Source organism: Nymphalis io, chromosome 7 (genome assembly GCF_905147045.1).
Source record: "Nymphalis io chromosome 7, ilAglIoxx1.1, whole genome shotgun sequence".
Taxonomy (NCBI): Eukaryota; Metazoa; Arthropoda; class Insecta; order Lepidoptera; family Nymphalidae; genus Nymphalis; species Nymphalis io.
In genome coordinates, this window is record NC_065894.1 from 4,284,490 (window position 1) to 4,311,065 (window position 26,576).

Here is a 26,576-nt window from a genome sequence, read left to right on the forward strand (position 1 = left end):
GCCGAGACACTATTTACTTTGTCGAAAGGTCATATCTAAAACAACAGAATTAAATTATTTGATTTGTTGGTTTGAGGGTGAATAGTTCATAAACTTTGTAACAAGAATGATTTTATTTATATTGCTTTTTTTCCTTCCGAACAACGTTAAGTACAACGTATTTCTTACGTTATACTTAACGTTGTACGGAATTACGTTGATTTGTATATATCTATTGCGTTTGGACTCTACTACCACTTACCATCAGGTGGAGTAGAGTCATTTGCCCTCCCGGCGAATATAAAAAAAAAAAAAATCTTACCACTGGCAAGAACGCGTGAACATTGTTATTAAGGCATGCTATAATCCCATAATAATAATTGATAAAGTGATTGTTAATAGGTTGATTATAATTTATGATGTCGCATGCGATTCGATATTAACCTCATTTTTTTAATAATAAGAGTTAAACAAATTTACCTTGTAATAAATATCTGTTTTTACGAGAATCATTATCAGTTTTAGGTATATTAGGTACATGATTTATTCATTTATTAGGAATCTCCAGTAAGAACTAAAAAACATTCGTATCTAAATCATCATTAAAAATATTATGTAGAGAGCATTTTTTTAGTTAACAACATTCACGCTCAGAAAAAATGAGATAAACAAGACCACAATATTGATTATTACATAATCAAGTATTAAATATGTAATATGTATGTATGTATTATTATATGTGGTTAGTGGGATGTGGATATGTGTAGTTTATTAAATATTTAGTATCTCCTTTTTATATGTAAATGCACTTACCTGTACTCTTACAAAAATTCTTTTATCAAAGGTTGTCTGTAAGAGATCGCTATAAGCGATAAGACCGCATTTGCGCACCATGTTTTTTTTCTTTGATTGTTTCCTGCTTCTCTCATATTATTTATATGTTGTGCAACAAGTGTTAAATAAATAAATAAAATAAAAATTATTATAAAGTTTATTTTTTTAAAAATAAATAAATAAACTTATCTATTTATGTAAGTCCATGTGTGATTTTTATGCGAGCAAATGACAGAGATAAATTCCTAGGTTTTTCTAAAGATAAATAAATTCCTTTAGTCTCTGTCAAAGAACACGGTAGTCTCTATAAAAAACATAGGTAGACATTGGAATGCTTGCTGTGTACATAACGGTGCCCTATTTACTAAAGCACCATAGCGAACGATAATTGTATAGCTAGCTTAGAGTTAAATTAAGCAATTGGTCCGATGAATTGAAGTTTAAAAAAGCAATTATTCAGTAGATCTGTGTAATAACGATTTAGAATATGCATTTATTTTTTGAAACAGCTCGATCTCAACCGAATGCCAAATATTATTAAAAATGAAGACAAATAAATTGATAATTGTATATATTTAATATAAAAATTACGTCAGCTATCATTATTTTTTATGTTATCAATAACAAATTTGAAGCGTTAATAGCGTTAAAGACATTGTGTGAGCGGAATAATTACGTATTTATGCAAATATAAACTAGATCTAGGTGATTTAAATACATAAAGAACCGTTAAACATCCGACCTCCATAAATCATTTCTGCACATTAATTTCAGCGAAATGTGTCACATAGACAAATTAAGCACATTCTCACACAAACCAGTCCCACGTGCCAATGACGACATACAATTATTGTAAGTCTAAACTTGAACGTTATAAATTTTCCAATTTATTTACTACTATCTAGTTCGTGCATCCAACAAATACTAAGCTTAAACTGGACCTACGCTGAACGCCTACCTGCACCTTTCTCAAGTTACTGTTAAGCGAATGTTACATGAACGTTCGAATATTTTACATTCAATTGCGAATTTAAACGTTGATTTTTCAAAACAATATCGAGTATCTTGAATTGATATCTGATAGGCAAAAAACGATACTTAAATAAAAAACCACCAATAATATATTTCTTTTAAGACGTATTGTATTTCATAGATATATATCGTTTACCTCGTCCTCGGATTCATATGTCCTCGGAGGAGATAGGTAATAGAAAAAACTACTTAATCAAATTGCATAAAAACATAGACACATAGACATAACTTAAAGATTTATCAATTAATGTATATTGGGACAGATAACAATCGATTCCTTTTACGAATTTATAAGATTAAATATTGTCTATGAATAATTTTCAATACTTTGTTGATGTAGTGTACCAAAAGGAAAATATTGATTTTGAACACCGCTTTATAAATACCTTCGTTAAATTGAATCTATGTAACTGATATTAACTATTAAGAAAACGAAACACGGGTAAGCATGTAGTCCCGGCTCGCTTCACAGGAGGTAGAGAATGCTTCGATAACAGTTTATCTGCTGAACAATGAGGTTCAGGTTGATTGCACTTGACTGCGAATGGCTTAGGCCTTGTACTTCCGCCAGTTGTATCACGCGCGCCTAAGTTTAACGGCCCCATTGAACATTAGATATTTACTTGCATAGGTTTAATTGTTTCGTCTGTTCCAAAAATAATGTATTGCATATTTTTTATTCATTATTGATTTGAAATTAAGATTCTGATTAACACTTTTATCTGTTGACAATTAGATGTTTTATTTATGAAAACTTTTATTAGAATTTCTATATGAAATGATATAGTTACTAAGTTCTTAATAAAAAAAATGTCTAAATGTTTTGGTACTTGTATGTCAGTTTTTGTTCATCTCGATAGGTTTTTTATTTTAAATAATAATAGATTATTATAAGAATAGATCATTTACCTTGTAAAGTGTACTGGTAATTATTCATGTTAGTAACTAGCAGTAACGTTAAGTGCACACAAATATAATTTATTCCGGTGAAATCTTAAATGCAATTTTGAGTCGTCTTACAAGATTAACTTACAGATCCGTTAAGAAGCTCAGTAGTTAATCTTTTTCCTCCATGGGTATGTTTATATATAAATAATATTAATTTTATAAGTATATTTACTGCATATAGTGAGTTTATCTTAACATAACTTTTAAATTTATTGATTGATAAAGCTAAAAGTATTTCAGAGTATTTATTAATCTTATTTTGTTCATATATATGATACATATATTTAGATACACACACACATGAATATATATAATAATAGATAGTCAGAGTAAGTTTGCCGGCACATCGCGTCTGATATCAAATTGCCGTCGTGATCTGTAGGGCTTGGGTAACGGGAACCGACTGTCTTAAGGCTATTTATTGGACTATTATCGTTACAGTTACTCTATGTGCTTTCCTTTACTTAGATTGCTTATACAATCGTTAGTATTTTCTAAGCCTTTGTGTAATGATGGTTTGTCCGCCGCAAAGGCTGTTAGATTATACTAGTTGAACCCGCGGCTTCGCTAGCGTGGAATTCAGTTTAGGACGAAAATGCATCAAAATCTGTCATTTTAGGGTTTAAAGCCTAAAATGGACATCAAAAACGTTCTTGAAATTTAAGTTATTTAAACTTTTGACAAACTTAATCAATTTTTATAAAATAAAGACTAAACTGTACCTTGTAACACTTCTAAATCAGTTATCACGGGCAAACAGACAGACAAAAAATATGTTTTGTTTTTGTTAACTCGTAAATAGCCATATACACTTAAAAAGAGGCAGTTATTTAAAAGTCACAGGCAGACACTTCAATTTTATTTATTTGTACTGATAAAGCCATAAATACTTTTTATTCATATTAATGCTACAAATTGTAATGAGTCTTAATCTTAATCTTAATAAGCCCTCCAATTGTTTATAGTTGTAGCTTTGTTTTCTTTAATTCATCAGTTTATTTATTCCGTAACAGCCTGTGAATGTCCCACTGCTGGGCTAAATTGTAATGAGTAAAATATTATAAATATAATATTTCGTAATTCCTGAGCTACATCTGATGTCACAAGTAAGAGTTTTACGCAAAAAACAAAAGTGTTGTATACACTATAATATATTTTAAAATACGAAATAGATTTATTTATATAACAAATTATATACAAATAAAAGAAAATCTTAGAAATAATAAATAATAATTTATCTATAACTTCATTACGCTGTTCGAATGCAGGAAATTTATGCGGCAGAATTTTATGCGACGATCCGACATTTTCCTTCACCGTCGAGCACGAGATGAATAATTATAAACACAAATTAATCGCATGAAAATTCATTGGTTTGTTGGTTCATTGCACGGATTTCAAGCCGCAAACTTAAGCTGAGGTTTAATTAGCCCAGCAGTAATATATTAACTTCTAACTAATTAGTATGGATCGAACCTTTCATTTTTACGCCTCAAGCTATATGCAAACGTATTACTTCCTAGTTCATCCAGCCATTAAATGCGCATGATTGAATAAGCAAAGCAATTTATTCGTCTTTATGCTAATACAAAATGAATGTATGCTTTATTGCAATTTGCGCTCCTGTTTCAAATCTATGGGATATGTTAACCGGCCCACGCATACAAGAAAGCTATGATTTGCCCGTGTTTACCTCAAATAACGGTATTGCATTCCCGTAGGCATTCTGTACTTGTGTATGCTTTGCAAATTATAATAACCGCTTTTTTCTTCTTAGGAGGAAATTGTACAGAATATGATACTTAATTAGTTAGTTGTCGGAAGATTATAAAAATCATTATTAACACAAAAAATATATATTATATTTAATTGCTCTATGGATTTGAGACACTAAAAAAATAAGTAAGATTTTTCTACGAGTCGATAGTTATCTATACTTTTGGAAGAGCAACTGAGCCTAACCGAGCGTCTTAGGACTTAGGTACAATGACCCAGGACAGTTTGTTGGAATGCCTGCATTTTTTATAATATACTAGTTACCCGTTTCGGTTTTTCACGGTCAGAATAAGAATAAAGGTCTATATGTAACGATTATATTAAATAGCAAGATACAAGATTTTTTTATTAATTTATTTATTTTGCCCCTTTGCCCAATAAATATTATGAATAAATGTAATAAGTTTTCCGTGTTGTATAACGACATTTAAAAACAGTACGAGTACAATTCATAAGATAAGTTATATTTTAAGGTAGTGTATTACATTTTTTTTTCAGAGAAAGTTATCGCTTTAATAGCTCCATTAATTCGAGCGTCCACTCTTCATTGTACCTGTGACAATAAAATTTAAAATTAATTTTCACCGTCCGTAAAAGAAACTCAAAACGAGTTATGTTGAATTTAAATTATAGTTTAATTGTACCCACGAATCATTTAACGTTACACAAAACCTTTGAATGATGTTGTTATTATTATTTTATAATTTATTGTAAATATTTTCTATGAAGACAATTTGGTTTGTAAATATCTTCGAACGTTTATGACGAAGCTAAATATAGTGTGACATGTTTTTCTTGTTTGCACAGATAATGCAAGCGATACCGTATTATGCACAGACAAGTTCAACTTCATCTAACGGAATGTCTGACCTACATCAGGGCTTCTCATTACATCACGGCACGTGTTCATGACTAGTCTAGTTTTTTTACCATCGATGACATTAATCTTGGTGTTAAGGACATAAAGTTCAATATGGTGCGGCTAGTTTGTTTAGGTAATACCAGTAATAGGTAGCAGACTATAGAGCAAGTCATCGTTCTCGGCGGTCACGGTCAAGTAACGGTGAGTTATGCCCTAGAAAAAGGTCCGGTGAACTTTACTGGCGTTATGGTTTTGTTATGAACTAAAAGTCATTCTCTCCTAGTCATTATCTGATAAATTTTGAGTTCTCTATGAATTATATATTTTCGCCATGTATGAGATATTAGGAGATAGGTATATACATCGTTACATCATACAAAAATAAACTTGTTAACTTCCTTACTTTGACTTCGTTTAAATATAAGGTAGAAATAATAATTTTTGGAAATTTTTTTTGGATAAAAATATTACATATACATTTGTGTTAAAACCACAAATTACTACTATAGTCGTTCATAATTTTGAAAGACCGTTATTTATATACAAGACAGAGAATTTCTCCAAATATACGAAAGCAGCTTATACATATTCTTGCGGATAAAAGTCACAAGTCACACCTTACATAAGTGTTGTCCGGCTCTTTTGTGTAACGGCTAGTTTATAAGACATAATAAATTAAAAAAAACTTAATAAAGGAATAGAGTGTTTGAACTATATATATATGTCCTGCGCAGTTGGCTAATTTTGAGAACAGCTTCCGTGGCCGAAAACCAAATATTCCGTTGCAATTGCCTTTAAGTAATTTCTTTTATCAAGCTAGTTTTAAGGTACATTGACCATTTTATCTAGATAACCACAGTAAACCTTGTTTCACTAAATCATGTTCTAATGGAGACCTGGACCAAGATACCTTGATGATCTCGATGGTTCGTGACGAGATAAGGCTATTTTACACGTTGAAGTTACTTATACCGGATGACATAATTAGTATTTTTTTTATGCGGCGTGTCTCTGCTGATTTCATTCGCTGATGATTTCTATGGGAAACATTAACAATCATAGTCAAGTGTACAGCCATGCAATGCAAATGCATGCAATATTGCAGTGATAATAATTAAATGTTTTAAAAAAAAGTTTTTAGAAAATGTTGTATCATAAATACATCACCGAGAAATAACAAAAAAATATAAAAAAAAACTATTTTTTTTATAATTTATCATATAGCAGGACATTTTAGTTTTTTTAAGACTGACCTTAAAAAGATGAACTGTCCCACTGCAAATGAAACTTATCATGAAGAAGATACGAGGGAAACAGATTACGTTTAATAACAATATTTATAGCTTTAATCGATGAAGTCAGTATAATTAGCGCAACTCAACACTTAACTACAATAAGCAATATAATTACATTCTTGCACATATAATAAATTTAACTAAAAATTAAATCGAGAAGTAAGTCGGTTTATTTATATTACAATACTAGATGAATACAAGTTACATGATTGCATCTGAGTCACTGTCACTATTTAATTCAAGCATAGCGTGATTCAAGCAAATAAGCTCAGCCAAGGACTATGACCCTATGGGATTTCTCACGGATCCAATACAAATATTAAATAAGATCTTGTAAGGTAGACTTGTCGATGTTCAGTTTCGAAACTATCAAGTAAAAGACACTAGTTAATTATACCGGATGACATAATTAGTATTTTTTTACTATGTTATGTAATTTAGTGTTTGTTTTACATTATTTATATTGAGTTTATGAGATCTAGTCTGTTAGAAAATTTAAGTGCATCCAATTTAGCCAACGTGTGACGTGTAACTAATAAGCATCAGAAACGTTTTTCTCAAACGTAAATACGTATTAGGAGGTTGCAATTAAATGTTTTTATTTAGTAAAACTATCGTTAATATTTAAGCAAAATTATTTGATTTCGATCTTACATTTCATAATCACAATGAATATTCTTTACTCTCGATAAAATATATACCTTTTATTTTTACGAACAGGAAACTGTCAGATAGATACTCGGGCCCTCGGGGGTAGGCGGGCTTTATGAAGGATTCTAACTCACTAAAATCCCTGCGAAGGCCGGTTCTCGGCACGGATTTGAGAGGCTGCGGGATAGTTTTAATACTACTAGTTTGCCCGTGCTTTACCTCGCTTGTGGTTTGTCAAAGCTTTATTCAGCGGCGATAAACCATATCTTATCATAACCGTATCGGAATGCTTATCAAAATTTATTCAGTAGATTATTATTAAATAAAAAAACCTATGTCTGTATTCTGTAGATCTTTTTTTTTTTTTATAGAATAGGAAGGTGGACGAGCATATGGGCCACCTGATGGTAAGTGGTCACCAAACGCCCTTAGACATTGGCATTGTAAGAAATGTCAACCATCGCTTATAGCCAATGCGCCACCAACCTTGGGAACTAAGATTTTATGTCCCTTGTGCCTGTAATTACACTGGCTCACTCACCCTTCAAACCGGAACACAACAATATCAAGTATTGCTGTTTTGCGGTAGAATATCTGATGAGTGGGTACCTACCCAGACGAGCTTGCACAAAGCCCTACCACCAGTAGATCCTCACATTGGCTCTATTAAAATACAAACAAACATTTAATTGTAAATAATGAATACATACATCTATAATAATTTAAGTTGTGTAATTAAAAGAGAAGCTACAGAATTTATTGCTGATTCAACTCAGTCGGTAGCTTTATTTTTAATTATTTGTTAAATGTGAATTCAGAGATGCTTGTTAGAGCATACTTTAGCTTATTTTCATTCTGAATGTTAAGAAGTATTAAACAATGGCAGCTACAATTGGATTTACTACTACTAAACCAATTATGATCTTTCTTGACTTTCACGAAACCAAAGTCAAGGTTCTGTAGGTCACAGGCACAAGGGGTCGTCACGAGGAAACCATACTGATCGATCCTGTACTACATTATCCAGTTGGGTCAATCTATTTTGAACTCTATTTCGAAGCGATAAGATAATTTTTAAAATCCAATAACTTATAAGTAATGCTACTCTAGACATGTTTGATACGTGATAAGGATATGAAATTTGATAATTATGCGACGTAGCGGGATCGCGTTCCGTTTAACGCGGAGCGTGAGCCAGTTTTAAACTATTTTTTTTAAGCAGCCAAATATTTTTTCTTCTTTTAATATAATGTGTTATTAACACACAAAGGTATCGCAAGTTTTTAATTCTATAATAGTTGATACGGCAAAGGAGTATCTGTCAATCTCAGCAATTCGTAGATAGATGAAGAAAAAAAAAATTTAGTATAGTATCTTAAGTAAAAGTTTCCTTAATTTTATAATGTTAATAAGAAAAATCTAATGGCATATTTGTTTAAATTTTCATATTTAATACACAAAGAATGGTAGAACGTTCGAAAAATATCAAATACAATTTACAGTACTATTGCTAGTCAAGTAATGACTAGTACTAGTGTTAGTGAGTGGTAAAAATTCGACCATCGAAATCATTATTAAAAATTTGAGGAATACACATGAATTTGCATGTTTTTAATTTTATTGGTAACAAAAAAACATAGACAAACAGAGGAGACAAATATACTGAACTGCTTTGTCTTCGCCTATCTATATATTATTCATACTGTTAATGTCGAGATGGCCCAGTGGTAAGAACGCGTGAATCTTAACCGATGAACGTGGGTTCAAACCCGGGCAAGCACCTCTGAATTTTCATGTGCTTAATTTCTGTTTATAATTCATCTCGTGCTTTTCGGTGAAGGAAAACATCGTGAGGAAACCTGCATGTGTCTAATTTCATCGAAATTCTGCCACATGTGTATTCCACCAACCCGCATTGGAACAGCGTGGTGGAATAAGCTCCAAACCTTCTCCTCAAATAGGGAGAGGAGGCCTTAGCCCAGCAGTGGGACATTTACAGGCTGTTACTTACTTGTTACTGTTAATTACATTAAAACTTTTTGATAGAGGTTTCACTAAACCGACTAAACTACATCAGAATTACATATGTAAAGTGTATATATTACAGTACCACGGGATGCATGATACTGTCGGAAATGTGAGTAATATTACCATAATCATTATTTACAAGCACATTAACCGGTGATATCGTGTTATAAATAACTGGATTTTAATATGCTTTTGCAGCAGCCGACTGCTTAATCTTCGCTTATCAATGTTCTCTATAGCTACTGTTGAGTTCTCGAGAAACATTTCATGGTAATGTTTCAAATATGAAAATATTTAATCATTTAGTAGTATTGTCGTGTTACATGGTTAAATTGAATGTACATGGCAAGCAATTGTTACACTTTTTCTCAGTAATTAAGCTTATTAGGCCTGTACCTGTAGCCTGCAACGCTTTTTAAGTATCTATAATGGTGTTTTGTAATACACCTTATCTTTTTTTTTACCATTAAAATGTGTTCATAGGAAATGTAAAAAATAAAATGTAATGATATTAATGAATTATTCTGTTAGAGAGAAGATGGAAAGGACTTGGAGCTTATTATAAAATGCTTCTTCATTATGAGTTGATGGTTTATTAACAAGGATCAGAATGAGGTATACATGATATATAAAGATGGCACAGCACCTCACGACTATCCCTTCACTGTCGAACACGAGAAAATACAAACACAAATTTAGCGCTAAAAATAGTCATTTGTGCTTTCCAGGATTTGAACCTGTGACCATTGATATACATCTTGGCGGTTACTTAGTTGACAAGTATAAGCAGGACCTGTTAATGATGAAAAATCAGTTTTAATGTTTTGGTAACGGTAGAGCGCAATGAATTAAAAATAAGGTACATATTTAATAAATCCAGGGCTATTGCTTATACTATAACAAAATATACCTTATGAGTATTAAGTAACTACTGTTTTTTATAACTTATAAAAAATATTGGTGATTTTTGTCCCATTCTTGTCTCTCTTTTGAAAGTCTTCAGCCTCAGAGTCTAAATCCAAAATCGATCCTACAATAATCTCCATTATCCAAACATTTAAGATCTTAGAATATAACTTTAGAGATGTATAACAGCTGCGCCAAATATAACATTGTTATACTATCCGAAGACATATAATTCATTATATAAAGGTAATGTTTAAACACTGAGTTGTTATGAGAAACGGTGATATTAATTAGCGGTTTTGTTTCGCTCGGTCTCGCTTCGCTGGGCAACGAGATGCTGTATGTGTTTTACTTGTTGCCAATTTCACAATATTTTTTTCTGTCATTTAATGACAACTGTTCTCGCCCGTTAGTCAAAATTCGATTAACATTCATTTCTAATAATAACATTTAACATCATAGAAGTATTTGTATATACCTTTTAATTTTTGAGTCATTTAGTAAGAAAATTAAAAGCTTTACTTGATGAAACCTTTTTATATTTAATACAAAGAAAACTCATTGATTTTTAAGTTTGATATGTGTGTTAACATTAGCAGTGTGAAAACATTTATTTATTTTTAATTATTAGATGAATATTTGTAACACACACAGACATATATATAAACTTTCTTATCCATATAAACTTAAATTTTTTCTTCACTCGGTTAATACATTACATTATTTTGATTTACTTTTTGAAGTGTGGGTAAAGCACTAAAAACATTAAATACGATTTGATTGCGATAAGATAACGTAGAATATTACGATAACAGTAATTCGAAAGACTGATTAAAACAATATTTACTCCATATTCCAACAATTGCACAAAAAATCTTTAAAGTTTGTAAATCGATCACTTTTCCTTATTACCAATTAGGCTTAATGATTCCGATAGAATGCTCCAAGCTCTAGAATGTTTTTAATGACAAAGGTCATTGACTTATTTTCTTCACCAAGAACCTATTTCTTTTTGTATATTCTGGTACTGATACGACCAATTATAATTTACAGCTACGTTGAATTACCAAACTTATTCAAGTGTAAATTTACGTCCATCATCCTAGATATTGAAAAATCTGTTATGTAAGTTTACCAATATACCTTAAATCCTTTCCGAACTTTATCTCAGTTCAATAAGCATAGGAGTGAAGTCGGGTGTGATATTCTTTGAAAAATAAAAGTAAGTACAAAACGAGGCGATATTTACTTTTATTAAATTTTTAAGTACTAGTGGTAATTATTTTATGATAAGGAAAATGCATTATATTATATCACATAGTTATGGAGCGAATAAAAAACGTCATGTTTGTCAATATGATATATTATAATTTATTTATTAAATAGTGTTTGCTCGGTTCCAGTTAGATAACAATCACGAACCTCCGAGAGTGAAAGCGTTCCGCCGGATTCACATGTGATCAGCCACAGTTACGTCAAGATGCGTACGGTTTTCTTTGCCAAATGATGACGATGATAAAACATTAAGTTTACTTTACGAACTTTAACTAAGACAATTATATTAAGCAATGACTTAGATTTTATATTTCAAATCGCTGTCTGTCTTTTGTGTGTGGTATCGAAATGGCCTGATATCAGTGGAGTTTCTCTATTTTCAAACTCGTTTATTTGGAATGTTCCTACACTATTTTTTTGAAAATTAAAAAAAGAAACAATTTAAAATACTATTGATAAATGTTACGGTAAAAAATTGATTTACATACAGTTTTATTAAAATAAGCAACAAATATATTATAACATTCATAACGGAACATATATTAAATAAAAATAAAAAACAACACAAAAACACGCTAACATTTTAAATGACAAGTAACGGTGTTACAACACTAGAATGCAAACATTTAAAGTTTTTAACCAAGAGAAAATATTTAATGTTTTTATGCCTACACGTACACGTACACTCTTAGCAAAGGAGTTTCATCTTGATGATTAGACAAATTGACAGGTCACTAAAGAACTTCGAGTGGCCCACAATGGCCATTAAGTAAACTGATTTTATCATCTGATGCTTATATAAGGTTTGAAAGGTTTAATTTGTGGTTGTATTTTGAAGATGTATTATTTTTTATGGGCGAATCTACCCTTCATGTTCCAATCGAAGAAGGAGTACGAATAAACAAACCTTAGATTTACATATTCAATGTGATTTGTTAATAGCTCTGCTATATTATGCCCTATAAACAGTTCTTGATTAATACATCGTCGCCTAAAACAAGCTATAAGTAGAAATTGAACTCATAAATCCACTTTAATTTTACTTTACCGATAACAACTGTATGTCCCGACATTATAAACACAATTTTATCGCGAATCCATAATGATTATCACAGATTATTCATGATCCTTGTCAATGATAACACGTCCATTCAACGTCCAAGCTGTTTATTTGTCATTACTCCTCTCGTGTTTGGAATAGACTATACAACGAAGAGTTATCAAAATGTGATCCTATAGTTCTCCCCTGGCAAATTTTTCCTTCCAGAAAATTATTACTATTATTATTAAGAATGGCTTTTTGTAATGGAATGAATTATTACAAAAAAAGTCGAGATGGCCCAGTGGTTCGAACGCGTGAATCTTAACCGATGATCGTGGGTTCAAACCCGGGCAAGCACACTGAATTTTCATGTGCTTAATTTGTGTTTATAATTCATCTCGTGCTTGACGGTGAAGGAAAACATCGTGAGGAAACCTGCATGTGTCGAATTTCATTGAAATCCTGCCACATGTGTATTCTACCAACCCGCATTGGAGCAGCGTGGTGGAATAAGCTCCAAACCTTCTCCTAAAAAGGGAGAAGAGGCCTTAGCCCAGCAGTGGGACATTAACAGGCTGTTACTGTTACTGTTATTAAGAATATTTGCGTACCAATTGTAGTAATTTTCTAACACAATCTCTAGTAAAACATAGTGTAGTGTCTGTAGTGTTCAGTACTAGACTCCGGTTACTGTTGCGATTTGCGGTCGTGTACAACTAAGTATCATGTGAAATTATGTTTTCTACAACGACTTTGTTATTGTTAACTGAAAACAATTAAATTTTACCTATTATTGTAGCAGACGCTATACGCTTTCCTTCAACAATAATTAAAATTAATAATCACCCACAACTTTTTTTTGTTATTTTTCGTGGATTGACGATAGTCGTAACTTATTACAGTTTGGATAGAAATAAGTTAATCGATTATGTTAATTACAAGATATACATGCATCTTGCTTAGACCGAAACCGAGATTGCCAATATAATCAATAAAGTGTTAAGTGGAATTAAACTACGAACTATTCTCGAAAATAGATGAATATTTAATAATTAGAATTTGAATTAAATATATTTGAAATCGTGACTTTTCAAAATTATTAATTTTATAAAATTTATTAAGCTTGTCCATTATAATAACTTAATTAGCCAAATGCCTATTGTTTAATAAACGCATTTTGTCAATTCGCCTTCGATGCTCCATTTGACAAACGATGTTGACATAGGTACAGCTTAAAAAAAACGTAAATAATTTTAATAATAATCATAGCTCTTTTTACAAATATGAATTAAAAAATAAGAATATCGGCTACATTTTAGCCTATTCTCAAAACCATCGCCTAATGATATGAGAATACTAAAAGATGGATGACTACGAATGAAACGTTGACAGGTTGACAGATTGTTAGCCTCGATTTGCAAAATAATGCACTGTAAAGTAAGTATGCATTACTTTCCCTAACTGACATTCACAAAATAAATAAACGTGTGAATTAGGTATACGTAAATAAGATACACATCTGTGTCATGAAGTCGTGTATAATTCAAAATAATCTACACAAATTAAAGAGTTTTGTTAAATGTATATACATACGTATGTTAACGTATGCCTCTGTTTTATAGCACCATAAACATTGATACGTCATAAAAGGTTTTTAATCTGTTTTTTTTTTGATATTCAAGACTATTAAGATCAATGCTTATTGTTAGTTTAAAAAATAAGTGCTAGTTACGCTTAGTAAATCGATTCAATAAAGATAATGATGAAGAAACTGAATACGCTTTTACAATGTATTGAAACTATTAACATCCAACTGAGACACGTCCGTTTTCCTGTTATGGGAAATTAATATGATTTTACTTATATTCTGCCGTTAGCGTGGTATTTACGAGAAAACACATTTCTCGGGTTTCCGCCGTCCCACAGCGGCAAGACTCATTACCAGGTAACGGAACGGTTGCCTTGGTACTGTTAGAATCACAGAACATTCCGGTGGTTGTGTGCTAGTTGCTCGCTTAATGGGTTACCGGCATTTATGTAAGGGTTACTGGGATACACGCTGTCGTGCACAAGTTTATTATATAAACAGAAGACGACAATCCCATTATACCACGTACAATACATAATATACATACGTAATATTATTGGTCTTTATGCGGTTACGTTAGAGGCATTTGATTTAGTAAGTAAGGGGTGGCTAATATTTCTTACAATTCCAATGTATATGGTCGGTGGTGATCACTTACCATCAGATGAGCCACTCGCCAGTTTGCCTACCTAATACAATAATAAAAAGTACAACCACAGATGGCATTTTCATATTGTGCAATAAAATCTTTTAATCTATTTAAATTTAAATAACAATTTTTTAACTGAATTTTCATTTGCTAAAAATGTAATCAGTACGGTTAATATGGTTCGCAATTTTAACTATGTGTCAACTATCAAATTAATCTGAAGCATCTTAAGATGACAATGACCAACGTACAGACTTTATTTATATTTATTTGGTAATTGTTTCTTGTCATTCTTATAGAGTGTAGAGGACTAACTGCTCTGTCCAGTTTCACACGCGTTAAGTTATAGCTCCGCCCCTGTAGGTTGTGGCTTAATGTCATATCCAGGTATAACCTTTCCGAATAAATTGGCCATTTAAAAGCAAAAGATTTGTCAAATTGGACATGTTGAATTTATTGCACTCAAACAAACAAACACTTATGTTTTATAATATTAGTTTAGATATCAATTTCCCATGTACATATTATACCTATGTATAATACATTTCCATGAATGTGACTTGCCATTCTTGTAGACGATATAAAAAGGCGAAACTCATCGATTGTTACGGAGCCAATGTCAAAGAAACTTACTTACAATGCCTGTGAGAAATTGAAAGAAGATAAAATAGACCTATACTATATAATACTATGTAATAATATATATGTTAATTTTTAAGTCAATAATTAAGCATGTAATTTTCCTAATATTATAACCAGGCGAACGCTTACATTCCTCTGGAGATAAGATTTGGAGCTTATTTCACCACACTGCTTCAATGTGAGGAAGTGGATACGCTTATGATAGAATTTTACCCTCAAGCATATGAAAACTCAGTTTTTCTCATTGTAAATGACATCACTCAAAATAATTTGACATAGCCATGTCTTTTATTATAAATAACACACTAACAAAAGGTATAAACCACTATATGTATAAAACTTACTTTAGATACTTAGCTTTAAAGACGTACTTATTTCATATATTATTATATATTTTTATGGATACTTAGTAAGAAGGACGACACACAAATGAACTGAAGCTTAGAACTTCAAGTTTTCATATGACTTTAGTGTTTATGACAAATATTTAAAAAAACAGTCAGAGAATTAATTTGATTGATTGAATTTCATTGAATGTGAAAAATAATTGGACAATTGGTATTAATTAAAACTGAATAGACTTAAAGGATTAGCATGTGCATCTTAGATTTTCTACATTCTGAATATGAAATAAATAAATGTATGTGTGAATTCAAGCATATATATACGAAACATGCGATCTATGGATAGCAAAAACCATTCATAATTAGAAAAAAATAATAGTTAACGGACATGAACTAAGTAACTACATACTACTTAAGTTATATAATTCTTGTACTTATAATATTTATTGCAAAATGACACTTAGTCAATCTATCTCTTAGTAACATTTTTATTTAAAAAAAATTAAGGTCAGTGGATCGTGATTTTAATTTCCTGGGCAAAATAAGCCTCTTCCATGCCATACATTCGAGATGAATCCAAGCAATAATCTATTTTTAAACATTTTCTGTAAAAATATTAAAGCGAGTATGAAACACGCTGTACATTTAAATGCCATAATTGAAATCAACTACGTTCACGACAATGTAGGTAACGGTGTACAGCATTAAGATCGTTTTAGACTAATGACAGCCCGAGTAAAATATATAATATTTTTTGTATGTGTGTCGAACTTCGCAGAAATGATTTGTTGTGCTACATTAAGTTTAACTAGTTTGATTTATTTTCGCATAATATTAATTTTATACAAGGATAAGGTATCTTGATTATGATTTTATACTTTGAAATTTCTATAATTATGTAAGTTTTTATGATATATGTTACGTTATATAAGTAGATTGTTTTTGATAAATGTATAAAATTATGTTTCTATGATAATTACTAAGATCCGTTAACGATTTTAAGATCAAAAAAACTTTTCTACAGTTATTACCTAAATCAAATACCTTGAAAAGTTGTAACTGTGGTTTTTTTTTTGTTTATTCCTATACCTACATATTATTAATTAATAATATAAACTAAATATTTGTCGATGAAAATGAGTGTATCTATTTACCTATAAAATAGATGTAAGTATACCTGTTTGAAATTAAAAAGTTTTTTTTTTTGGAAAGGGTGTTTATACTATACACATGTAACTCGCCAGTACATGGCCATCAACTCAGTAGCCCGTGCACAAAAAAAAATCCACCCTATAAATAGAAGGTAAAAGACGCATGTTTAATTATTAATAATGTTTTTTTTATTATTATTTTTTGTTTTTGGTAGGCGGACGAGCATTTGGGCCACCTGACGGTAAGTGGTCACCAACGCCCATAGACATTGGCTTTGTAAGAAATTTTAACCATTGCCTGTAATTACACTGGCTCACTCAACCTTCAAACCGGAACACAACAATACCAAGTACTGCTGTTTTGCGGTAGAATATCTGATGAGTGGGTTGTACTTACTTACGTCTGGGGGAGTACCAGTTATACCAGTTACACAAAGCCCTACTACCAGTTGGTATAATGTTTAATTAGGAGTAGGTAGGTAAGTAATTATGAGTTTTAAAGGACTTGTATGATATTGATTAGGAAGGTTACTTAATTTTTTTTTGAAAAGTCAATTATAAAAAAAAGGGTCACGATTATAAAAGACACCTAGGCGGCCGTTACCGCCACTGCATCTACTTTTATACAGTTCAACTGATCGCGATAACAGTTGGAACGCATTTGTGCACGATGAATATTATTTAAAAAATTTAACAGTCATTGCAACGCATGTCGGTGTTAGCTAGTAAAACACATATAAAAATCATTACTATAAATTAACAATAAATAAACTTTTGCATTAGTCATGTTTCGATTTAAAAAAAAATAAACTATTATTTGCTTCCAAGTTATCCCAAAATGTTCACTTCTAAAAGTACTATTTCAACTAATATGCAATAATCCGTAACGACGTAAGCATAAATAATAGTACTTGAAGAAAATTGGTAATTACAGCCGGTTCAAAATTAGGCGGCATTGAACTTGGCCCGCGGCGTTGCTACGTAATAATACGGCGCAAGGTGAAAATTATAAATGCTATTATCTCCTGACATGTTATTACGATGGGATTTATGATATCTTAGAACCAACGCGATTCTCATGCTCATCTATACGTGTATTAAAATTACGGAAGTCTATATTATAATATATAATCTCTGCGATTGAAAACTTCGGCTAGCGCGTGTTACGAAATAATACGGTGTATTTATTTAAATTTTATGCTCGTATCGACGATCTCACTGTTTTCTTTTTAAGCTGATTTTAAAAAATTAGGATGTTCTAAATTCATCATTAATTTAAATTCCATTAAAATTAACGAAATAAGAACAGAATTTTTTATACATTTGTATTCGATGCTTATTATTTTTCAGTGTGGCAACACATTTCAAACATTTTAACAAATCCACAAATAGAGTTAGTATTTACTTTTTAGTATATTATCTGTTATTTTTTAAGTCAGTTTTATTTTTTATTTTTACTGATTACATATAATTATTCGAGTAGTCGTAGTTGTAGTCGAATAGTATAAATCAAAGTAGTGTAACATTTTATAGCCGTAGTAAGTTTTAAATACTCTTTGATTATAGCAATTTAAGTTAGCTTAGCAGTTACCTACGTTAATTTTATGGATGTTTATTTGTTTTATGTTCTTAGCCAAATAAAAAAATTAAATGGCATTGCAACCTGGTATTCGAACCAAGTAAATTACTTAGAAAACAAAAATAAAGATCTAACTGCTTATCTATGCCTACTAGAAAAAAATATTGGGTTTTTCTGTTGAAAATTCTCAGTAGCAGTTCTGAGTCTGGAAGTTCAAAATCTATAAACTCCCGTGCCACTATTTCCGACCGGAAAGAGTTTAGGCCGAGGCCGAGTCTTTCCTTTTCGGATTTACGTCCTATAGGATTATGAGAGTTAGGGAACAGAGAGTGCACCTTTGTGTGCGACCCTTGTGCACTATATGTCCAGCGCAGTTGGCTAATCTCTCTTGATATTGGCCGCTGTGACCGAAATCGGTCCGGAGGACATTATTATGTCTATGCTATAATATATATAATACATTTCAATACTCTTACTGAGGGACCGTGGTTTTCTTCTATGTTTAAAAGTATGTCTTGTCATACTAAAAAATACCGACATACCGACATATACGTAATTTTGCTCAAATCTTTCTTAATATAACGCAATTAATGTAATCAAAATAATTACATCCATTTTTTACATTAATAAAAGACAGAATCACTGAAAATCATACGTTGATTAGAGGTGACAGCTTATTGAACATGGGGTATTTTCTGAAAAAAAGTGGTTCGTCAAAGAGATATATGGAACTACCAGGGGATTTTCTCTTGTCAGAATAAATTTTTACATCCAAATCGGTTTTCTAACACGTAGCTTTTTTAATGTTCGTTGACCGATTACTGGTCAATGAACATTAAAAAAGCTACGTGTCGAACAAATAACCTCCTTCTTTTTCTGAAGTCGTTACAAGTACACTACTGATCTATGATACGACGGTAAGACATGGCAAGACTTTCTCTTATTTATTGGTAGGGCTTATAACGGCGTGTAGATCATTAAACGTCTCCGTTACATTCTAAGTCTATTTTGATACCAGTAAATTAAATTTAAGCCATTTATGGCCTAGAAATCTTATAAATCTGATGATACCAGATTACGGCTGTAAAGTTTTATGATCATTCGGAATTCAATAGGTTAAAATAAAACTCGTTTTATGCCCTGGAAGATAGTGTTTTTAAGTTATTTTATAAAGTAATAACCTATAAATGTTCCATTGCTGGGCTAAATACTCTCTCTCTCTCTTCTCATTTGAAGAGAAGATTTGGAGCGAATTCCACCACGCCATTCCAATTTGTTTTTCTTCACCGCCAAGCACTAGATAAATTATAATAACAAATTAAGCACACAAAAATTCTGTTGTGTTTGCCCGGGTATAAAGCCATAATCTTCAGGTAAGATATATTCGAAAAACTGGACCATCTCGGCTTCGTAATATATGTTTTACTACTAATTTACTGGATGGTGGATACGTGTGGATTTTAATTCGACACATGCTTATTGTTCAATTACTGTTTGGGTATGAGTACTGTTAAATATTAAAAACGCAAAAATAATTTTAACAAAACGAAAACCGAGCATGAGCTTATTTATAGCATCATTGAAATTAACTTCAAAATAGACCCATAAAAATAAATATATTTTATTTCCTAATTGTTAAAAATTGTTTCTAAGATCTGAACTACGCACACAATTTTAACATTATTAAATAATAACACGTAACGTTATTGTGGTACGTTCACACGCACGTCGCACGCAATGTAAGGTTACAGTTTTAATTACTTTAAATAAAAAAAATGACGTATTTAGCTGTAACTGTGCTTTTTACTCAGGTATGTAAAAAGTTTGGACGTAAATCTCTTAATATAATATAATAAGGAATACGAAAGTTATGTAAACGTTTATTAAACGTAAAACACAGTAAGTATATGTCTATTCAAAAAAATAAAAATCAGTGACCGCTAAAAACTCTGTCAAACATTTAAAGCCGTATGCTGAACCATAAAAGGTGAGCTAGGCTTTATAGCGAACTAAAGTTAAGCTTAGCTAACATATATAGTAATCTATCGCTACCGAAAAAACATAAGAAACTTATTATTTTTCAGCTTCAACTATTATTTCTCAGTTTTTTTTTACGGTAATAGATTAGACAGACTGGCAAGTGTACCATTTTGTTCAGTAGGAAATATGATAAGTGCATGGTACCTCTACCACCACCGAATACCGAAATGCCGAAACTTTTTTGTCTTTCAGTCCAATTACTGTACATACAGATGTCATACCGAAGCCTCTGCATTGCCTCTGAAGCATTTTCGACTTCTTTGCTATCATACTTTAAGATACACTGTCTATGCAGTGTATCTTAAAATATGATAGCAAATATATAAATCATATTTTAAGATACACAATGTAATAAGTGACGGATAATGGATTCCGAGTTTTGGAGTTTTGGATTTTCAAGTAAAGGTATTATCAAATTAAACTTATAGTGCTATTTTATAGCATTTTTCTATATGTCACTAGGTATTTTATATGTCAAGCCATTACTAAGATAAACCTCGTCGTTTCTAATACTAAACTCTGTTAGTAACGGCAAAAGTATCACGAACTGGGACATACTAATCGCAAGCTGATACTACCAATATAAACTATGGAGTTTATTATATTCAACTACTTCTTTATCGAGTATCCTAGTTTCAGACAATACGTATTGTTTATTTCTGGACAGAAAACAAATAAATATCTCTGTTGACCGTGGAAAAAATTGACCGTTTTAGAACAATGAAGTGTTATGACGGAAAACGAGAATCTGTTAGACGCCGTTAGTCCGCTCTTCCGTTCCAACAATCTTTGATAGCCCATTTCGATTAGAGCTGTTAGTGGCCCAATTAATTTATTTAGATTTTAATAATATGATAATTAAAAGAAATACTTATGTTAGTTCTGTGTAAACTGAAATGTTTATGGCTGGAAACGGAATTGATGACAAAACGGAACATCTCCGAAATCGATTTATTTTCACCTAAAAAATAAAACAATCAATGTGTCAAGAATTAAATAGAGACGACATGTAATTATTATTAATTTTTAAAATTTTTTTCTTAAAAAATGTAACACATTCCAAGTAAGGACACTTTACTCATTGTCGAAAATTTAAGATTTTTAAGGAGTTAAATTATCTGTAAGTTGAACAAAAAATAAACAGATGCAGATAGTAAATAGACTTTGATTATCTCTCCTTAAGATTCTAGATAGTCGGATTCTTCTAAAATATTTAAAAATAATCCTCTGGTCACTAATCTCTAATGGCAATTACATCTTAAAAAAAAACCACCTGTCGTCTGGAGATTGCCCCAATCAGTCCTTTAATCTAGTCTACAGTAAATTGTTTTCAATTGCTTTCATTTCCGCCGCTTTGACCGCTGCTCTAACCGCAACTTAATATATTATATAATATATAATGTCTAGCTAGCGAGCATAAGCATCCTCTCCTTTTAAAAAGAAGGTTTTGGTGTTTACTCCACTGCGAGTTCGTAGATAAACATGTGACAGAATTTTAACCATCCACCAAACAGGAGATGAGTTTTAAACACAAAAAAATCACGTGAATACTCATAGCGTTTGCCCGGATTTGAACCGACAGCCTTCGATTAAAAACCACATTGTATTAGCTGAAAACTTCAAGTTATTTATTATAAGATATATACATACCATGTTACATTTCTAATGTTTCGATATATATATATAATGCTTAATTTTGTTCGCAGGGTGCGCCGATATGTGGCGGCCAATACTAATTACAACCCTAGTGATATCGAGTATCTATGCTCGTTCCAATCAGGTCAGGGACGTAGCCACGTCTTGCGACAAGAGCTCTATTAGTATTCACCTCGATATGGAAAAGCCTTTTAAAGGTCTTGTATTCAGTAAGGATTTCTCCAGGGAATGTCGAGTACAAGGTTCGTATACAAACTGGAGTTGTTTTATTAAATATATAAAACGAACTTATCGTAGAAAATATTTTAACTTTCATAAATCGATTAAATATGAATTAAGTCATCTGAAAAGAATGCTCAGCGGGAGATTAAAAGCAATTCTCGCAGCGATGATTGCGTAAATACAATTATAGAATGTAAAAAAAAAATATACTGAACTTTCAATGGTTGTATTGATATATAATATTAACAGCAATAACTTACTAATACTTACTTTCAAGAGAAATATTCATTTTTATTTTTGTAGGACAAATGCATACTAATGTTTCTCTTCACTTGCCATCAAATGCATGTGGTGTAAGAACAACTACCCTGAATACAACAGTCGAGGAGCCAAATGACAACGAAAACTTGTACTACACTGTAGAGCTGATTGTTCAAATGGACAGGCAACTACAGCAGTCTTCTGATCAGGAAATAATAGTCAGGTAACTTTTATGGTATCCACTCAAATGGATTAATGCAAATTTAGTAAATACCATTTTTTTACTTAAGCTACCTACTTACTGCGCGGTCGTTGGTCTTGTGGCTAACTATATGGCTACAGATCTTGACGTGTTAGTTTCAAATCTCAGATTAATTCAATAAAAATGTTTTTTTTTTCCAAGAAATTCTCATTAGCATAATAATCGAAATTTATCGAATTAGCAGTAGGTAATATTTGAGTAGTAATATAATTAAATTACTTTTTAACGAGTTCACGTAAATCTTTACTATCGAAAATAAATAAATATATATTTCATCTGAACTCGAGTAATTCATGACATAATACTAAAACATAATTCTACACAGCGAACGTTTACATATAGCAATATATTCGCATTTGGTAAACCTTGACATTTGCTATTGTTATACGCGAGGCGTGGTATTGGCGTAACCGAAAGTAATAAACATGTCAAGTGACTCGATCAATCTTCTAACACATTATTAGTATCTCAATATAGCATTTTATCTAAATACACTTATGTTAATACTATAGTATAAATTTAATATAATTATAGTAGTTGAAATTGCAAACTGGCAACATTTGTAATTTGTTTTAGATTATTTTTCATTCTTTATTGAATTTATTTTAATTTGTAAAATTTGTAAGGATTTCTTGTATTCTAGTTTGAATGTCAATATATATATTTATTTTTAGTGCTACATTTACGCGTTGAGTCAAACAAGTTGAAGCCGTATCGTTAAAATACGTGAATTTTAACCGAAGAGTGATCTGAATCGAAATTAAATTACACCTTTTAACAAAATAGACCGCTTGTTTATAAACAAATAAAATATTTAAAAAAAAAGCTTGAAACGGGCAAAACGCCCGCATTCTACTTGAAAATGAAAGTCTTTCATAGATAAAAGATTGCCAGTTCAAACCCGAATAAGGCAACGCTGAGTTTTCATATGCTTGAATTGCGTTAATAATATTTCGTCTCGTGATCGACGGTGAAGGAAAACGTCGTCAGGTAAGATGCACGCGGCGGATGAATTTCTGCCACATCCGTGTATTCCACTATCAACCAAACCGGATTGGTGTAACGTTAATGTAACGTAACTTTGCTCACCAGTGGAACATTTACATGCAGCTTATTTTACTTTTTATTTTCTGTAGCCACTATGTGTTCATTATGACAAAGCTATCTGGCATATACTCTACTCACACGTAGCCTTAGTAGCTTTGTAATGTAATGAAAGATATTGAGATGAAACCATAGACAACTCAGTACTTTTTTAATGACAATGACATTTTCATACTAAACAAAAGTTAAATTAATATTGTGTAAATCACACAACATATTTTTAAATAACGAATATAATTCGTGAATTACATATTGATTAAACGAGTAGCTCATTTCAATAGATGTTGTGTAACTTCAAAATAAACTTAATTTTTTTTAATACTTCTGATTTGAATTTTAAACAATTATTTATTATTTATAATTACCGTTTGTTTTCTTTAATACTTGCTATATAACTTTTTCTTGTTAGGTTCACTTAGGTTGGTTGGCTTATGTGAGGCTTATTTTTTTATCAAATGTTTATGTGTTATATTATACTGTAGGTTTCCCAAATAAATAAATTAATTAACAGGTAAGTGTCAAATATTCAAAAGAATAGAAAAACTGACGTAGAAACAGAATTTATCTAACAATTGAAATGGATTTTCTTTATCTTTTGATTACATGATCCTTGGTGCACGGTAATATTAGTATATATTGGTACTATAATTATTTTAATATTACACAGGTGTAAATTGCAACCGCGTGCGGTTCGAATAAGCAGTTCCGCGCTGGAGGGCGTCATTAAGTCCAGGTTGCGAGAAGTGACTGGACAAGAAGGAAAACGTGTAAGGTAATAATGATCTTAATATAATTTATAATTATAGTTATGATTGAACTTTAGATTGAATTGCCAATACTGGGAATATATAATAACACCATAAGTAAATAAATACGTGCCACTAAAGATACATGTCGTACATATATCTATGTCAATAATAATTACTTTCATAATGTTTTACACATCACCTTCAAGGGTTTTCGTATTTTTTATGAAGACAATATTTTATTTACAAAAGTGAGTGAGTTGAGCGGAAAGTTTCCGGTGCAACGTTTCTATAATAATGTAAGTAACATTGAATGAAACGTTTCTACCGCGAAAAGCTCCACGCTCTTTTCATTAGATTATACTCGCACAACTGTAAAAATTTTTTCTTCTAATATGTTTGGATTTGTTCAGAACAGGAAGAAACCGTCAAGGCTGGGAGCACGCGGCTGAGCTGCAGCAGCGCCAGGCCGCGCTGGAGGCGGCGCGCGCGTGGATGGAGCTCGCGCCCGCCGCGCCCGCGCGCGAGCCCGCCCGCGTCGACGTGGGGCAGCCCACCCGCCTGCTCATACAGTGCACCCTGCCAGGTTCAATGATTGGTCTACTCGGAGAATACTCGAGATCACGACCTTAATTTATTCCTACTAAGTTTTTAAGCCGAGGGTTAACAATGATGGTGTATACAATATTCAAAAAAATCTATAACATTTTCTTATTTCTTTTTCCAGTCGGAGTCGGCCTTCGGGTAACCAACTGCGTAGCGCACGATGGCTTAGGTGAAGCGTCACAGAAACTCTTAGATGAAGCCGGCTGTCCCATAGACGAAGCTATATTCAACAAACCCACTCTACACCGACACAAACGAAGGGGCGAGATCGATTTCTCAGACTTGGAACCGGTTAACGAATTAAATTTACAAATTGATAAATCTTATCCTGACGACGTCATTAGAAATATGATGACGTATCAACACGCCGTGACCACATTTGCTGCCTTTAAGTTTCCAGATAGAGCAAAGTTGCACCTCTCTTGTGGTATAGAATTGTGTAAGGGCGTCTGTCCCCACGTTGATTGCAAGTCTCTGCAGAAACCGCACCACACAAAAGATGGTTTAGTTCGAAAGGCTCGATTAGACAAAGAAGCAAGAGGACTCGTGATAGATAGACTGGAAGTGTATAACAGTATTGAAGTTCTCGCGCCGAATATTGAGTTAGAGGATGAAGCTTCCATAAGAGGTAATGTTAACCCACAGATAATTATAGAAAACAAAAATAAAATTTTTTATAAACTATGTGTTTAAGAATTTATACAACTACTAGATAGAAAGATTAGTAAATATCTATGCTATAATTTTTAATATAGATAGATAATCAGTCAGCTTATTTATAAATGCTTACATTATATTCTATATATGATGTTTATTTTCGCTATTATTGTTATAATAATATTTGATCTTAAGCCAATTATTTTGAATATGAATTTTTATTTAAACATCGCAATCTCAAATAGATTGCCATGCTTAAATCACTTTTGATTCAAAACTTCACTGGGATCTTGGGTAACAGTCCACAGCAAGACGATTAAAGTTGGACAACTAGCCGATATAGATACTGCTCGTATAGTATAATTTGGTTATTTCAGTGTTCCATATTATTCCTTAAGACAACTTTAAGATAATGTTCAAGGTATTGCCGTAAAGGCGATT

At 31.7% G+C, this 26,576-nt stretch overlaps 1 protein-coding gene across 1 annotated transcript in view; it reads left to right on the plus strand.

Moving 5' to 3' along the window:
* LOC126769415 (uncharacterized) overlaps window positions 1-26,576 on the plus strand; it is a 36,888-nt gene that overhangs the window by 9,409 nt on the left and 903 nt on the right. The window contains exons 2-6 of the mRNA XM_050488179.1: window positions 22,328-22,519; window positions 22,803-22,983; window positions 24,794-24,898; window positions 25,286-25,458; window positions 25,600-26,106. Coding sequence (XP_050344136.1) covers window positions 22,339-22,519; window positions 22,803-22,983; window positions 24,794-24,898; window positions 25,286-25,458; window positions 25,600-26,106 — 1,147 coding nt within the window. The 5' untranslated portion in view covers window positions 22,328-22,338. The remainder of the gene's footprint in view (window positions 1-22,327; window positions 22,520-22,802; window positions 22,984-24,793; window positions 24,899-25,285; window positions 25,459-25,599; window positions 26,107-26,576) is intronic.